At 41.2% G+C, this 17,378-nt stretch overlaps 1 protein-coding gene across 2 annotated transcripts; it reads right to left on the bottom strand.

The window, feature by feature from the left end:
* Nucleotides 1–208: 208 nt before the first annotated feature.
* mcm7 (minichromosome maintenance complex component 7) lies at nucleotides 209–10,802 on the bottom strand. 2 transcript variants are annotated; one of them, XM_053515214.1, is made up of 15 exons: nucleotides 10,604–10,802; nucleotides 8,793–8,872; nucleotides 7,513–7,677; nucleotides 7,284–7,408; nucleotides 5,760–5,940; nucleotides 5,515–5,652; nucleotides 5,270–5,419; nucleotides 5,031–5,145; nucleotides 4,600–4,731; nucleotides 4,425–4,508; nucleotides 4,078–4,289; nucleotides 3,604–3,869; nucleotides 3,136–3,304; nucleotides 2,005–2,114; nucleotides 209–606 (listed from the first exon to the last, which is right to left on the bottom strand). In XM_053515214.1, the coding sequence occupies exons 1-15, from the start codon at nucleotides 10,632–10,634 to the stop codon at nucleotides 396–398; spliced, it is 2,169 nt and encodes a 722-aa protein (XP_053371189.1). In that variant the 5' UTR covers nucleotides 10,635–10,802; the 3' UTR covers nucleotides 209–395. The 2 variants fall into 2 exon arrangements, with proteins under 2 accessions (XP_053371189.1, XP_053371190.1); XM_053515215.1 differs by lacking the exon at nucleotides 10,604–10,802 and adding an exon at nucleotides 9,360–9,507.
* Nucleotides 10,803–17,378: the final 6,576 nt, after the last annotated feature.

Genomic DNA, 17,378 nt, shown 5'->3' with positions numbered 1-17,378 from the left:
AAGGTCTTACTGATGTTAGAAGTAACCCGTTGGGGTCACTAAATTAAGAAAAGAATCTGATCGCACACAGTCATGTGTCCATTACATTCTGGGCCAGGATACGTTTGTCCTCTCCATCTCCTAATTATAGCAAACACCCCCCAAAAAAGGAAATCCATACTTGTGTAAATGCGCAATTTGTGTAAAACTTGCAAGGTTGAGACCAACATTCATATGTAAAGCTTTATTAAGCATATCATATGTACAGGATAAAACAAACTCTAAATAGTATACATCAGAAAGAGGAAAACCATAAATGTCCAATAGCAATAAGCTAAAGCAAAACATGCATAGCAGCATGTTAAATGGTTTCGCAGAGGCATGTGTGCGTTCGTGTACGTGTGTGTGCAAGCAGATTAAACAAAGGTGATACGTGTGCGCGTGTTGTTGATTTGCCACACATTGAGCTCTTCATACTCCTGGAGTGCAGAGTTAAACTGGGCTGGAGTAAAACCACGGGACACACACCGGTGTTCTGCATCAGCCATGCGCACTGCTCGCACCTTTCCACCTTCCGAGACCAGCTCGCGCACCAGGGAAAAGATCACATCAGCAGGACGCTGAGACCTAGACACACAAAGACATATCAGTAACCTGTACTGTCTTTTTTTGTGCATTCTTTTCACACTTTAGTCCTATTTTTCATGTTACTGCTTTGTGTAGTAATTAAATGACATAATGGTCAATGGCTTCTATATGGAATTGTAAAAAAAAAAAAAAAGCAAAAAAAAAAAAAAAAGCTTAACCAGCACAGCTTTAACCAAACCCAGTTATCACAGCAGTTCCTGGCCAAAATGATGCGAATTATTATTGAAGTTCAAGGACTGCGATATGGCAGCAAATTTCTCTTTTAAATCCACCTTTCTGCAGCAGTCATATCCTGTGCCCTTGTGTGCATCAGGGGACTCTGACCTCTTGTTTGGGAATCTTCCTGTGGGCACTTGTGGTGGCAAAGTCCAGAAAGTGGGGACAGGGTAGACAAGTGACTGCTACCAAGACCTAGGCCTTATATCAAGGAACACAATTCTGCCAGCCATACATCAGTTTTATGCTACAACTAGAAAACAGAACAGAATATTTTCCACAATCCAAATCTAGACTGTGATTATGTCCAAAACAATATCTCCGGAGAAGGGCTGGTAAATTGCAGAGAATCAAAGACGCCTCCCATACATCTATTCACTTTATAAACGGAAGAAAGTTCTCTATAAAAAAAATCAAATTGGCCTCTGGGAGATTTTTACTTCAGATCACACCGCTTTGACGGAAGCCCTTGCCAGTTGTCGATACATCCTACCAGCTGCGTTAAAAAAAAAAAAGTTACCCGTATCTTAAGTAAACTGGATTTATGAGAAACAGACCGCAGTAATGAGACTCCCACATGCGTTTCTTGTTTCCCCACTATAGACTAAGAAATTATTTGTGCCATTAAAAGAGTCACCCAAAACAAAAAGCGTGTAGGCTTCTTCATTATTCACCAGTTTTAACTTTTGCTGCCACTATTCCCTCATTTACTGCAAGCTCCCTTCCTCGATGGTAACATCCATAGCAAAAAAAAGACACCTGCACAAACAGGAAGTGGTCTGGTGCTGAATAGCTGGTCATGGTCTGGTGTTGCCCTTTTGTTATTATTCACCGCACTTATACAGAAATGCAACAGTAGGCCATCTAGCTTTTCTCTCTAAAATCATTTCTTAGACAAACCACTGATGTGTATTGACTAGAACAATGAATCTTTAGAATCTTCAGAATGAATCTTCAGTTACAGTGAACAGCATCTACTTTTTGTAAATCCTGTGTGGATTTCTACCCGATTATGTTTGCTCAAAAGTTTTTGCAAAGTACATTTGAAGAAGATCTGTAAACTGTGGATGCATGGAGAATATGGACACCATGGAAGTATAAAGACAATAATGAGACACTGTGCCTTATTGTGGAGAGGAACCTTTTGGGGGGGGTGTTTACCTGGTGGCGGTCGACTTATCAGGCTGCAGCGAGTCTTTGCTCATCTCCATCAGCCTCATTGCTTCGTTTACATCCTCCTTCTCTACTGTGTCCACCACACGGAGCCGTGCCTGCAACACAAACACACAATCAATTAGCACCAGTAACACACATACGCACTCGACATCCATCACACAGACGCTTAACACTGAAATACTCCACAGCGAGTTGTGCCGGCACTGTCAGACCGAGACAAGTGCAATGCCTTCTGGAAAATCCAGCAATTGCCCAAGTCTCCGCCTCTCAACACCAGCTACTCTCTCTCTCCCTATTGGTCGTGCTGCTTCCAAGGTCCGCCCTGTCGCTCTGAGCACAAAAGCTGATGACAGTTCATGAAGCGGTCAGTTTTGCATGGGTTTGCACAGCGGTGAGTGATGAAGGCTGAATGCCGACCCCGCAAAGCTGACCGCTGCCACGACACAAAGCGTTGAGAAGACACCCATGTGGCTCCCTCTGCTGGGAAAAAGCACCATCTGCAGCTCACTGCCGACACTGGATGACAAACAGGCACATATCGCTTTGACAAACGCGTTGTTGCAGCAGTGTGTGTAAAGTGCTACCTCTGCAGTAGGCCATGAGTTCAGCTACCTGCACAAACAGCACTTTTAACACTCAGGCCGCTCAATCTGAGGCATCATGGCTCCAAAGCCTTTATCAAAAAAATATGACATTTTATAAAGCGCACTGACTCTGCTAAACACGTGAAATTAAATAGCACACTTTAAATGCAAAATATTTAAATGCGTACCCATAATGCAGTGTTCTGTTGGAAGGTGAAGGGAAGTCTATAACCTAACAAATCAGACTTCAGTGTGCATAGCTACTTTGGGAACTGCTGTCAGATCCGATCAGTCAGGTCACCCATGTTGTTCCGTCTCAGATGGCTGGGACTGTTACCGTGACGTGGCTGGTGCAAGACAGAAGTGCCAACAATGCAGTAGAAGACAGACACACTACCTGCACTGTAAGCACTTTATCACACACAAACCATTATCTCACACTCAGAGCGTGTTGGGGTGTGCATGTGTGTGTATACAGCAAGACAGTAAACCGACATTATGAACAGTAGAGAAAGTGTGTGCATGAATGTACCAAGGCTGTGGACAGGCGCAGAATGGATAGTAGGGTACGAGCAGAGGTAAAGGTGGTATCCTTGCTGACTCGTGCCTCCTTCCTCATCTCCACATACGCAGCTGTGATGTAATCAGTCAGGCCCTCAGGGATAACGGGCTGCTTTTTCTTACACTTACTGATGTATCGTCTAAACCAGAGAAAAAAAAATACAGGTGGGTTCGGTAAAAATGTCAAAATGTTGCACAATTAGTACAGACCAAGCACACAAGTCACTTAATTGCATCGGCTTTATTACAGCGGTACACAGAATGACAGAACTACTACTACAAAGAAAAAAAGCAGAAAAAAAAAAAAGGCAAAAAAGCAGGCAAGTTTTAAAAATCAGATTTAAGACAAGTTTTTACAGCTTCTGAATTTTATCATCTTTCTGACTTACTATAACGTTACTTAAAAGAAAAAAGTGTGCATGTATATACTTGTGTGTACCTCATGAGCTTCATGTCGATAGGTGTATAGTGCGCAGGTGGCTGTTTGCAGTGCTGGTGGACGTGTGTGATGTGCTGTGCGAGCTGCAGATCTTTCTGGGTGTCCGGTTTGTCCTGGATGAGCCAAAGCAGGTCAAAACGTGAAAGCAGTGCTGCTGGAAGCTGGATGTTTTGCTCGATAGTTTTCCGTGGATTGTAGCGTCCAAATGCAGGGTTGGCGGCCGCCAAGATGGAGCAGCGGGCGTTTAGAGACGTCATGATCCCCGCCTGTAACGTGCACACGCAAAAAACAATTAGTTAAAAGTGTGCCCCCCTGAAGGTGTTATATTAAAGAGCGTACCTTTTTTTTTTTTTTAACTATCTCAAGGTTTGTCGACCACCTTGAGGTACCCTCAACCACTTGTACCTCAAGGGCAGACCAAATTGGGTGATTGATCTTTTTGCACTGATACTTAAAAGTTAATCCAAACGTTACCTTGGCTATGGAGATAGTCTGCTGCTCCATGACCTCATGGATGGCGGTTCGATCCGCATCGGCCATCTTATCAAACTCATCGATGCAACACACACCTAGATCGGCCAGCACCAGAGCCCCACCCTCTAACGTCATCTCCCCAGTAACAGGATCACGCATCACTGCTGCCGTCAAACCCACACCTGACGAGCCACGACCAGTGGTGTACTGACCTACAGACAAAGAAAAAATAAATGAATTTAAAAAAAATAAAAATAATAATGCACAAAAGTCATTTTATTTAAATTTATCCTCTTTTGGTGCTCTAGAAAGTTTTGTGATGGAGAGTGGGTATGTATTAAACATACTGCGCGGTGCCAGGCGATCGATGTAAGACAGCAGCTGAGATTTGGCCACACCGGGATCTCCCATCAGACAGATATTAATGTTACCTACATGGAAACAGGAGAAATGTCATCTCACGTGATTCATGAGTGTATGAACAAGTATGGCTCATCTGGAGAACAAGGAGAATTTACACACCCCTGATCTTCATGCCGCGCGGGTTCTGCTCAACCCCACCCACAAGCAGCAACAGCAGCGCCTTCTTCACGTCCTCATGACCATAGATCTCTGGCGCAATTGAACCGGCCAGTTTCTCATAGAAATCTTCCTCTAAAATCAAAACATACAGACAAGACATACTTGTGAGTTACATCAACACTGATCTGAGCTGTTTCAGGGTTAACAGTGAAAATACTCTCCTGATTTCCATTTTTAACTCTAGCTCTCACATTACTTCCTATGAAACGGACATTTTATATATAATATATAAAAAAAGAAGGCATCGGCTCTGTGACAGTGACGCTCTCAAATAGTGAATAGGAGTTTACACATGATGTACTATGTCTTTTTCAATTATTCGTCCCAATTTGGACTGACTAAAGGGGAAAAAAAATAATTCCCCAACACACCTGTGATCTGTCTGAGCTCTTCATCAGTAAGCTCCTCCAGCCCAAGTTCATCATCCTCAGTCTTATTCATCAGGGTAATACTGTGTGCCTCCAGATACGTCTCTGATAACAGACCCTGTGAAACAAAGACATGCTGAAAAGATCTGTACAGGCAGGTTGACACATTTTCTATTAAAATAAATAAACAGCATGATGCCTGTAGTGTATAATCTGAATAAAAGACTGAGTGAGTCGCATACCTGTACGGCCTGTCTGAATCCAGTTCGTAGAAGCGGAAGGAAAACTCCAGAAATGGTCACATGATCTCCAGGCTGAGCTGCACGTGTGTTTTCCCCACGCACGGAAACGGTCATGCTGCGTGGGATATTACCGACTGGCACTTGCTCACTCTGCACATGAAAAGACAAAACGTATGAATTCAATTAAGCATTGCCACTAGAAAGACTAAATAGAAGTGTGCAATGTTAGCATGTTACACACTCACATGCTCCTGGATGCGCAGCTCCTGAAACTTTACAAACTTTGAGCCTCGCGTCTGTAAGTACAGACGTCCTCCCGACCTGTTGGTCATACACTCCTGGCTCGGACACATGATCAACGGTGTGAAACTTGGAGATGCGATCTGTCGCACATAAAACATTTCTAATTAGTCAGCAGGCAAGTTACACCACCATATTACCCTTAATGTTTCTATAAAACGGCTTGTAAATACAATCTGCGTCATTGTACCGGTTGGTAAGTCTCTGCACCACACTGGTCACATGTATAGGTGGCAACTGCCATCATGGGTTTGACCTCCGACGCCCTGGTAACTATGCCCCGGACTGTCACAAGCTTGCCGATGGAGTCCGCTTTAACGTCCCTGATGACCTTTAGCTTAGCGGAGGAAGGGGGGCGGAAATACAGCTCACTGTAAGAGAAAGATACAAGGAACAAGCGTAATGAGAAAGTGTTATGATAGGGTGTGGATTTTTAAGTTTAGCTGGTATCCAAAAGGTACTAGTTCGTTAGTCTGGTAGCTATAGCATATAACAGATGTTGATATACAGTGGATTCATTTAATTTTGGAAACATTAATAAAAACCTAAATTGTCAGCCAAATACCCCAGTATAAAATGTATATCAAAACACACACACTCATCACTGATGACTCAATTCTAAGAAGTTCAAAAAGGATGACAAATTCATTGAGTCTCATTCTTACCCCAGACCACAGGTTCACAAATCAGTGCCCAGTTTCCACACACATTTTAGTACTAACTGGATTAGTAATGCAAAATCTAGTTAACATCTAATTAGAGCTGCAACCAACGATTACTTTAATAATTAATTAATCTGTCGATTATTTTTAGGATTAATCAGATAAAAGCCAAAAACCCAAGAAAAAGCATTCATTTCCAACCCTTTATTCAAAAACAGAACTAAAATCTTTGGAAAGGGCACAAACATGTTGCTCCTTAAGCTGTTATAATAATACTCAAATAAAATAAAAATGGACTTAGAAAAAACAGACATGCATGCTTTACATCTGCCAAATAGATATAGATCCAATAACGTGCACGCACGCATACACACAGCAGCCAAAGAGCAGGCTATGCCTTGAGCAGAGAGAGAACATGGATTTTTAACGTCTCTAATAAGACTTGCTTTTGCTTTACACACACGCTCTACACACACGCATACAGACCCAAAATGAAATGTCTTATGCGCACGCACACGTGGTCACAGTGTTATAGTAAACAGTACACGTGTGCACGGATGTTGATTATACCAGTAAGAGACGCGCACTAAGACCCAGCAGCCTCCGCTATGTATCTTTCCCCCTACCTCTGCTTGTATGTTTTTTCTTTGCTCCGTCCTGTCTATGAGGCGCAGAACTCTGCTAGCATCAGTGCACGAAACCGAGTGTAGTTGAGTGCCGATCGGAGTAAACAAAGTTCTTATTTTTTATAATCAAACGTCTGTGTTGCGCGACAACAAATCGATTATGAAATTCGTGGTCAACGATTTTATTAATCGATTTCTATCGATTAGTTGTTGCAGCCCTACATCTAATTAAACAATCCTGTTAAACTATAAACCCAGCTACCTCATACTAATCCACTACTTAAGGGACATCACAATTCGCCCCAATCATATTCCTTAATCTACAACCCAAAACAGAAAATTTAAAAATTGCACCGAACAATTAAGAAAGCCCCAAACTGGTGTAAAAAAATACTGTAAAACAAGACCACCCTTCCACACACTCACAATCTTCTCATGAGCTCAGCAGGGTACTGGTTCCTCGGATCACGGGTGTCAGCAGGGTCACGACCTCTTCCCTCCATCATCAGACGGTGCTCGATGTAAACATCAAGCGCATCTTTAGCCACCACCTGAAATTTATCAGGTAAATTAATAAAATACAGATGCATAATCAGTCATTTGGAAGATTTTAAGCACTTTAGCCATACTGTCAACTGAGTACATGTGTGCGTACCTCACGCTCTCGGTATTCGGGCAGCAGCTCTTGCACGGAATCAGAGAACAGTGCGATGTATCGCTTGGTGTTCTCGCAAATGCTTTCCACCAGCTCCGGGTCCTCCTCTGCCACATCGTCCAGGTCCACCACCAACGCCACCTGCTCTCTGTGAGCCAAAGACACCTGCAATACCAAAGAATGTGTGATTTCAGTGAGCATTAAAAAAAAAAAGGAAAAAAAAAGTGTGTGTGTGTATATATATATATATATATATATATATATATATATATATATACACACACATACATACATACATACACACACACATACACACACACTATTTTAAACGACCGATCAGCCTCAGATACAACAAATTGCAAGATTCCAAGTTGCGCAACAAAAATTTATTTTATGGCGTTATACAATCAAAAATCGCACATGTTAAAAGTTAAAGCAAATTACAACCCTGCGTGCACAAATTTGTCAAAATCATGTGTGTTATAAGCCCCCATATATTTGTATTTGTCTGTATTTGAGTTTTGAGCTTTAAAATACTTTTGAGGAGGTAAAACTTTACCGCCTGTAGGATTATAACAAAACGGCAAACTAAACATTTTTACCCCGTGTGGTAAAAGTGAACTGTCTGCTGTTTGTTTAGAAATCATAATTAAAGCAGATGACAAACATATGTGCTGCACAGTAAACATCTAGCTTTTTTTGTTCCATTTAATGTTAAATTAAATGTTAAACTATTGTATTTAAAGTTAGTTGACATAGTTTAAACATTGCGTCTTTTTTTAATGCTTTAAAAGTGTAACAAAGTAAAAAAGTTATAATGGATCGTGCCATTTATAAATTGGTGATGGGTACAGAATCAAAAGTGAGCAGCGTGCACTACAGGGGCATTATACTGACTCTTGATACAATGCATAACAAAATGACCATGAAATAGCCAAATTGAACATGCTATTACAGAAAAATAATTAACAATGAGGTGCTGATAAGACAACACTAAGGGGAGTGAAGATAATTTCAAATAGCAGACCTCTCCAACACTTATTACACCAAAGCAAATTAAATTTTATTATCTAAAAATGACATAGAAATACTATATATTATGCAGGCTACACAAACATGTTTAATATTGCTAACACATGCTTTTTCTTGCCATTTATTATGCTAATATCTTTTTGGGCACTGTTAATACAGGATATAATATTGTCCACTTAAACAATGAAGTGATGCTTCATAGCACACAATTTACATAATAAAATTAAAGTATCAGCAAAAGTTCTCACCAACTGAGCTCCATATTTGAAGACCTTTTTTCCAGAGTCATCTTCAGTGTAGAACTCCTGCAGGAAGCGCTTACATTTCTCTACACAAACAAAACACACTGAATTAACCTCCTGGGGTAAACCTGCAAAAGGAGGCGGAGTCTACTGATAGGCGCGCGACAGAAACCTGCACTGCGCGAGCCCGTCCGTTGACAAACACCGAGTCACGTGATGCAGCAAAAACACATCCCCCTCCCCCCGCAGAGGAAGTAACAACAAAGTGTAGTAATACACCAAATCCTTCAGGCGTTTCCAGTTTATATATTTTAAAAAAAAAAAAAAAAGGGCTGCGGTGCTTTTCATACACTGATAAAACAATTTTCTAATAATCTTTAATAATATTAAACCAACATCGCGCACTACACTGGTAGTTCAAACTGGTAGGACAAATCTTATTCCATATTTTTCCAGATGATTCTTATTCCGCAGAGCTGCTGTACTGTGCGTCTGTGTCGCTACTCCTTTACTCCTCAGCCATCTTTTCAAAGGGGAAAAAAATAAATAAATCTGGTTTTGTTAAATACGAACCAGCCTCCAACGCGCGACCCGATGACGAGGAAAGAGATTAGGGCATCGCCTTTTTGGTTCGCTGCAGGTCTCCAGTCCGTTACACGACGCATTGTGAACATAGACACAACTTCGCTGTTTTTGTAAACAAAGGAGCACATGGCTCGCGAGCCCCGTAACGGAGGCGTCCACTTCCGCCGCGCGCATGCGCCCTGGGCGCTACTTCATATAGTGCCTCTCTATCATGGTTACAAAAAACACCATCATACGCCCAAAAATATACACAGTATTATATTCGGGAAAATGGTGAAATGTTTAATCCAGGACTGTATTATAAACAGCGCGAGAAGACCTTAAACACTTAGGGAGAGGAGGGGGGAAAGGGGGTCGTGCGACGCGCGCGCGGATGAAGCGCGAGCTGCGTCACAGCTCATCCCCCAACTAAGCGCTAAAGTGGCGTTTACTTTATTTACAGGAAAAAGAAATCTCAAACAGCACGCCACCACAACACGCAGCAGTGTTTAAATAACAATAATGTTAAGCCACAGTGGTTCAGGGTTTCTGCTTATTAGCTGTTTGAGACGGAAAGCCAGAACGTTACACTGTTTCACCCACTCAGCGCACGGAGAGATTAAAGTGAAATCTCAAACAGTGTGTTTATAAACAAACGTTTGAAAATAATATAGATTTGATCTTTATTACATTTAAATCGTACTGTTGGCTTATATTGACGCAAAAGAATTGCTAACACGTACTGTTTACATAGCTGAGCACGCGCTTTGCGCGCTCTTTGTTTTAGGAGGTTCATCCGGGTAACTTTAGTCCCGCCCCCTCCATCCGGGTCCTTTGGAGGGGCACGGGATGAGAGCTACAGTACTAAACTTCAGATATCCGATTTTATTATAAAATAATTATAAATACACACACACACGGTGTGCACATGTTTAAAGTCCGATCAAAAAACAAACACTAAAGCCACCACTACAAAAGAGATGGCTAATCAGCGTAATTTAGCCCACAGTGGTGGTTATTAGCAGGAAGACTAACAATGGCCACTTAGTGACTGCACCACAAGCTCTGCCCCGGTGCATTTAAACGAGTCAACGCTGAAATGTTCACACGCGTTTCCAGGTCTCGAACACCAACACCTAAACGTATTTAAGCAGCTACTGGCTTGAAAAAAGTCAAAAATACAACAAAGAGCGCGTTACTTAACAAGTATAACGAATGAACTAACTTTACAGCTTTACTGCACACTCGCTCACCTTTCTCCGTCGCGTAATCCTTCGGTGCCATTTTTTTCAGCCACAACAAGATTCAGACACCCGAACACGTGAACTCCACACAGAATGTGGAATGAATTACAACTGGACGTTTTAACTTTTTTTAAAAATATATCTTATTCCTTGGTTCGGATGCACGCGCTGCACCACAAGCAAGTACTACTGCGAAAACTGGCGCGAGTCTTCTCTCACTCTCAGCCAATAGGAACAGGGGACAATTCGCACGATGGACCAATGAAAATACCTGGTTACCCGCAAAGTCAACCAATCAGACAGCACTAGTCCATCTTCCAGAGGGCGGGACTTGCTCATGGCGCGAAAACCGAGAGAAACGCAATGCGTCACGTGGCAGCAGGGTCCAATTGCATTGCGTGACAGAAGCGCGCCAAAATGGCTGCCGGAACAAAAGAGTTGAAGCGCGCGAGTCTGAAGCTGGAGAGACGACAAGAAAATGGCGGCGATCACCCTTGGTTACCAGCTTTTTTTTTCTCCCCCCCCTTCCCCCCCCCCATTTCCCCCCCTTTTTTTAAACCAGATTTTTTTTTTTAAATAATATATTTTTATTTTTAAATTAGCTTATAATTATAAACTGATTATAAGATTGTATAAACTAATCTTAAACATTACACATAACAACTTATCAAAATATGCCAGTGCTTTAATAATAATAATTATTAATATGATCAATAATGTCCACATAGAAAAAACAGTACAGAAATAATTTTTACTGTTATTACACTAGGCATACACAGTATATGTTTCTACGCTCAAGTCACCACCTAAAGTTAGGGCATCTTGCTGATAGCTTGGTTTCACAAGCAATCATGCTTTCATCAATCCACAAAATATTGCACCTTTTTTCTTCCGGCCAGTCAATGTGTTTTATGGCGAACTGTAACCTCTTCAGCGCATGTCTTTTTTTTTTTTTTTACAACAGTGGGACTTTGCTAGGGCTTCTTGCTGATAGTTTGGCTTCACATAGCCGTCTTCTAAAAGTAAAAGTACTCACGGGTAACTTTAGGTGTTCTTTGACCATGCAGGAACTCATTATTGGCTGAGTCTTTGCCAATTTTGTTATTCTTCGATCCATTTCTCCATTTTCTCCCATGGCTTTCTGGTTTTGGTCTCCATTTTAAAGCATTTCCTCAAGATACCAACAGGGCAGTGGTGGCTCAGTTGGTTAAGGCTGTGGGTTACTGAGGCGCTGCAAGCTGGCTGACCCTGCGCTCTGATCCCAGTTTTCTAATTGGGATATGCTAAATTTTTGGGGTAGCATTAAGATAAATAACCTGAAGGATCTGCTGAGATTAAGACTGAGTAGCATTGCCAATTATTGATTTTAATACAGTATTATGTAACAAAAAAAAGTTACACTCTTGAGGAGTCAAAAATACAGTTGTGTTCAAAATAATAGCAGTGTGTTGAAAAAAATAAAGTAAAGCTCTATATCTATATAATAACCTTTAATTTAAATCACACAATTGCCTGACAAACTGTCTGCGCCCTCTAGACCCGAAAAAGGACAATCTTGCTTTCAACAGTCCACAAAATATTGCGCCTTTTTCCTTTAGGCCAGTCACTGTGTTCATGGGCGAACTGTAACCTCTTCAGCGCAAGTCTTTTTTTTTTTTTTTTTTACAACAGTGGGACTTTGCTAGGGCTTCTTGCTAATAGTTTGGCTTCACATAGCCGTCTTCTAAAAGTAAAAGTACGCACAGGTAACTTTAGGTGTTCTTTGACCATGCAGGAACTCATTATTGGCTGAGTCTTTGCCAATTTTGTTATTCTTCGATCCATTTTTCCATTTTCTCCCATGGCTTTCTGGTTTTGCTCTCCATTTTGAAGCATTTGCTCAAGACACCACCAGGGCAGTTGTGACTCAGTTGGTTAAGGCTGCTGGTTACTGATCGGAAGGTCGGGGGTTCGAGCCCTAGCATCGGCAAGCTGCCACTGTTGAGCCCTTGAGCAAGGCCCTTAACCCTATCTGCTCCAGAGGTGCTGCAAGCTGGCTCACCCTGCACTCTGACCCCAGTTTCCTAATTGGGATATGCGAAAATTTTGGGGTAGTATTAAGCGTTAAGATAAATAACCTGAAGGATCGGCTGAGATTAAGACTGAATAGCATTGGCACTTATTGATTTTAATACAGTATAATGTAACAAAAAAAAGTTACACTCTTGAGGAGTCAAAAATACAGTTGTGTTCAAAATAATAGCAGTGTGTTAAAAAAAATAAAGTAAAGCTCCATATCTATATAATAACCTTTCATTTAAATCACACAATTGCCTGACAAACTGTCTGCGCCCTCTAGATCCGAAAAGGACAATCTTGCTTTAAACAGTCCACAAAATATTGCGCCTTTTTTCTTCAGGCCAGTCAATGTGTTCATGGGCGAACTGTAACCTCTTCAACGCAAGTCTTTTTTTTTTTTAAAACAGTGGGACTTTGCTAGGGCTTCTTGCTGATAGTTTGGCTTCACATAGCCGTCTTCTAAAAGTAAAAGTACTCACAGGTAACTTTAGGTGTTCTTTGACCATGCAGGAACTCATTATTGGCTGAGTCTTTGCCAATTTTGTTATTCTTCGATCCATTTTTCCATTTTCTCCCATGGCTTTCTGGTTTTGCTCTCCATTTTGAAGCATTTGCTCAAGATACCACCAGGGCAGTGGTGGCTCAGTTGGTTAAGGCTGCTGGTTACGGATCGGAAGGTCGGGGTTCGAGCCCTAGCATCGGCAAGCTGGCACTGTTGAGCCCTTGAGCAAGGCCCTTAACCCTATCTGCTCCAGAGGCGCTGCAAGCTGGCTCACCCTGCGCTCTGACCCCAGTTTCCTAATTGGGATATGCGAAAATTTTGGGGTAGTATTAAGCGTTAAGATAAATAACCTGAAGGATCGGCTGAGATTAAGACTGAATAGCATTGGCACTTATTGATTTTAATACAGTATAATGTAACAAAAAAAAGTTACACTCTTGAGGAGTCAAAAATACAGTTGTGTTCAAAATAATAGCAGTGTGTTAAAAAAAATAAAGTAAAGCTCCATATCTATATAATAACCTTTCATTTAAATCACACAATTGCCTGACAAACTGTCTGCGCCCTCTAGATCCGAAAAGGACAATCTTGCTTTAAACAGTCCACAAAATATTGCGCCTTTTTTCTTCAGGCCAGTCAATGTGTTCATGGGCGAACTGTAACCTCTTCAACGCAAGTCTTTTTTTTTTTTAAAACAGTGGGACTTTGCTAGGGCTTCTTGCTGATAGTTTGGCTTCTCATAGCCGTCTTCTAAAAGTTAAAGTACTCACAGGTAACTTTAGGTGTTCTTTGACCATGGAGGAACTCATTATTGGCTGAGTCTTTGCCAATTTTGTTATTCTTCGATCCATTTTTCCATTTTCTCCCATGGCTTTCTGGTTTTGCTCTCCATTTTGAAGCATTTGCTCAAGCTACCACCAGGGCAGTGGTGGCTCAGTTGGTTAAGGCTGCTGGTTACGGATCGGAAGGTCGGGGGTTCGAGCCCTAGCATCGGCAAGCTGCCGCTGTTGAGCCCTTGAGCAAGGCCCTTAACTCTATCTGCTCCAGGGGCGCTGCAAGCTGGCTGACCCTGCGCTCTGACCCCAGTTTCCTAATTGGGATATGCGAAAATTTTGGGGTAGCATTAAGATAAATAACCTGAAGGATCTGCTGAGATTAAGACTGAGTAGCATTGCCAATTATTGATTTTAATACAGTATAATATAACAAAAAAAAGTTACACTCTTGAGGAGTCAAAAATACAGTTGTGTTCAAAATAATAGCAGTGTGCTGAAAAAAATAAAGTAAAGCTCTATATCTATATAATAACCTTTAATTTAAATCACACAATTGCCTGACAAACTGTCTGCGCCCTCTAGACCCGAAAGGGACAATCTTGCTACAACAGTCAATGTGTTCATGGGCGAACTGTAACCTCTTCAACCTCTTTGCTAGGGCATCTTGCTAATAGTTTGGCTTCACATAGCCGTCTTCTAAAAGTAAAAGTACTCACAGGTAACTTTAGGTGTTCTTGGACCATGCAGGAACTCACTATTGACTGAGTCTTTGCCAATTTTGTTATTCTTCGATCCATTCAAATGGTAGTTTTCCATTTTCTTCCATGGCTTTCTGGTTTTGGTCTCCATTTTTAAGCATTTGCTAGACCCTGCGCCCTGACCCCAGTTTCCTAATTGGGATATGCAAAAATTTTGGGGTAGCATTAAGATAAATAACCTGAAGGATCTGCTGAGATTAAGACTGAGTAGCATTGCCAATTATTTATTTTAATACAGTATAATGTAACAAAAAAAAGTTACCTTCTTGAAGAGTCAAAAATACAGTTGTGTTCAAAATAATAGCAGTGTGTTGAAAAAAATAAAGTAAAGCTCTATATCTATATAATAACCTTTAATTTAAATCACACAATTGCCTGACAAACTGTCTGCGCCCTCTAGACCCGAAAAGGACAATCTTGCTTTCAACAGTCAATGTGTTCATGGGCGAACTGTAACCTCTTCAGCGCATGTCTTTTTTTTTTTTTTTACAACAGTGGGACTTTGCTAGGGCTTCTTGCTGATAGTTTGGCTTCACATAGCCGTCTTCTAAAAGTAAAAGTACTCACGGGTAACTTTAGGTGTTCTTTGACCATGCAGGAACTCATTATTGGCTGAGTCTTTGCCAATTTTGTTATTCTTCGATCCATTTCTCCATTTTCTCCCATGGCTTTCTGGTTTTGGTCTCCATTTTAAAGCATTTCCTCAAGATACCAACAGGGCAGTGGTGGCTCAGTTGGTTAAGGCTGTGGGTTACTGAGGCGCTGCAAGCTGGCTGACCCTGCGCTCTGATCCCAGTTTTCTAATTGGGATATGCTAAATTTTTGGGGTAGCATTAAGATAAATAACCTGAAGGATCTGCTGAGATTAAGACTGAGTAGCATTGCCAATTATTGATTTTAATACAGTATTATGTAACAAAAAAAAGTTACACTCTTGAGGAGTCAAAAATACAGTTGTGTTCAAAATAATAGCAGTGTGTTGAAAAAAATAAAGTAAAGCTCTATATCTATATAATAACCTTTAATTTAAATCACACAATTGCCTGACAAACTGTCTGCGCCCTCTAGACCCGAAAAAGGACAATCTTGCTTTCAACAGTCCACAAAATATTGCGCCTTTTTCCTTTAGGCCAGTCACTGTGTTCATGGGCGAACTGTAACCTCTTCAGCGCAAGTCTTTTTTTTTTTTTTTTTTACAACAGTGGGACTTTGCTAGGGCTTCTTGCTAATAGTTTGGCTTCACATAGCCGTCTTCTAAAAGTAAAAGTACGCACAGGTAACTTTAGGTGTTCTTTGACCATGCAGGAACTCATTATTGGCTGAGTCTTTGCCAATTTTGTTATTCTTCGATCCATTTTTCCATTTTCTCCCATGGCTTTCTGGTTTTGCTCTCCATTTTGAAGCATTTGCTCAAGACACCACCAGGGCAGTTGTGACTCAGTTGGTTAAGGCTGCTGGTTACTGATCGGAAGGTCGGGGGTTCGAGCCCTAGCATCGGCAAGCTGCCACTGTTGAGCCCTTGAGCAAGGCCCTTAACCCTATCTGCTCCAGAGGTGCTGCAAGCTGGCTCACCCTGCACTCTGACCCCAGTTTCCTAATTGGGATATGCGAAAATTTTGGGGTAGTATTAAGCGTTAAGATAAATAACCTGAAGGATCGGCTGAGATTAAGACTGAATAGCATTGGCACTTATTGATTTTAATACAGTATAATGTAACAAAAAAAAGTTACACTCTTGAGGAGTCAAAAATACAGTTGTGTTCAAAATAATAGCAGTGTGTTAAAAAAAATAAAGTAAAGCTCCATATCTATATAATAACCTTTCATTTAAATCACACAATTGCCTGACAAACTGTCTGCGCCCTCTAGATCCGAAAAGGACAATCTTGCTTTAAACAGTCCACAAAATATTGCGCCTTTTTTCTTCAGGCCAGTCAATGTGTTCATGGGCGAACTGTAACCTCTTCAACGCAAGTCTTTTTTTTTTTTAAAACAGTGGGACTTTGCTAGGGCTTCTTGCTGATAGTTTGGCTTCACATAGCCGTCTTCTAAAAGTAAAAGTACTCACAGGTAACTTTAGGTGTTCTTTGACCATGCAGGAACTCATTATTGGCTGAGTCTTTGCCAATTTTGTTATTCTTCGATCCATTTTTCCATTTTCTCCCATGGCTTTCTGGTTTTGCTCTCCATTTTGAAGCATTTGCTCAAGATACCACCAGGGCAGTGGTGGCTCAGTTGGTTAAGGCTGCTGGTTACGGATCGGAAGGTCGGGGTTCGAGCCCTAGCATCGGCAAGCTGGCACTGTTGAGCCCTTGAGCAAGGCCCTTAACCCTATCTGCTCCAGAGGCGCTGCAAGCTGGCTCACCCTGCGCTCTGACCCCAGTTTCCTAATTGGGATATGCGAAAATTTTGGGGTAGTATTAAGCGTTAAGATAAATAACCTGAAGGATCGGCTGAGATTAAGACTGAATAGCATTGGCACTTATTGATTTTAATACAGTATAATGTAACAAAAAAAAGTTACACTCTTGAGGAGTCAAAAATACAGTTGTGTTCAAAATAATAGCAGTGTGTTAAAAAAAATAAAGTAAAGCTCCATATCTATATAATAACCTTTCATTTAAATCACACAATTGCCTGACAAACTGTCTGCGCCCTCTAGATCCGAAAAGGACAATCTTGCTTTAAAC

Source organism: Clarias gariepinus, chromosome 16 (genome assembly GCF_024256425.1).
Source record: "Clarias gariepinus isolate MV-2021 ecotype Netherlands chromosome 16, CGAR_prim_01v2, whole genome shotgun sequence".
NCBI classification, from domain to species: Eukaryota; Metazoa; Chordata; class Actinopteri; order Siluriformes; family Clariidae; genus Clarias; species Clarias gariepinus.
The sequence above is the reverse complement of the archived record's forward strand: the minus strand, read 5'-3'. Positions and strand labels throughout refer to the sequence as shown.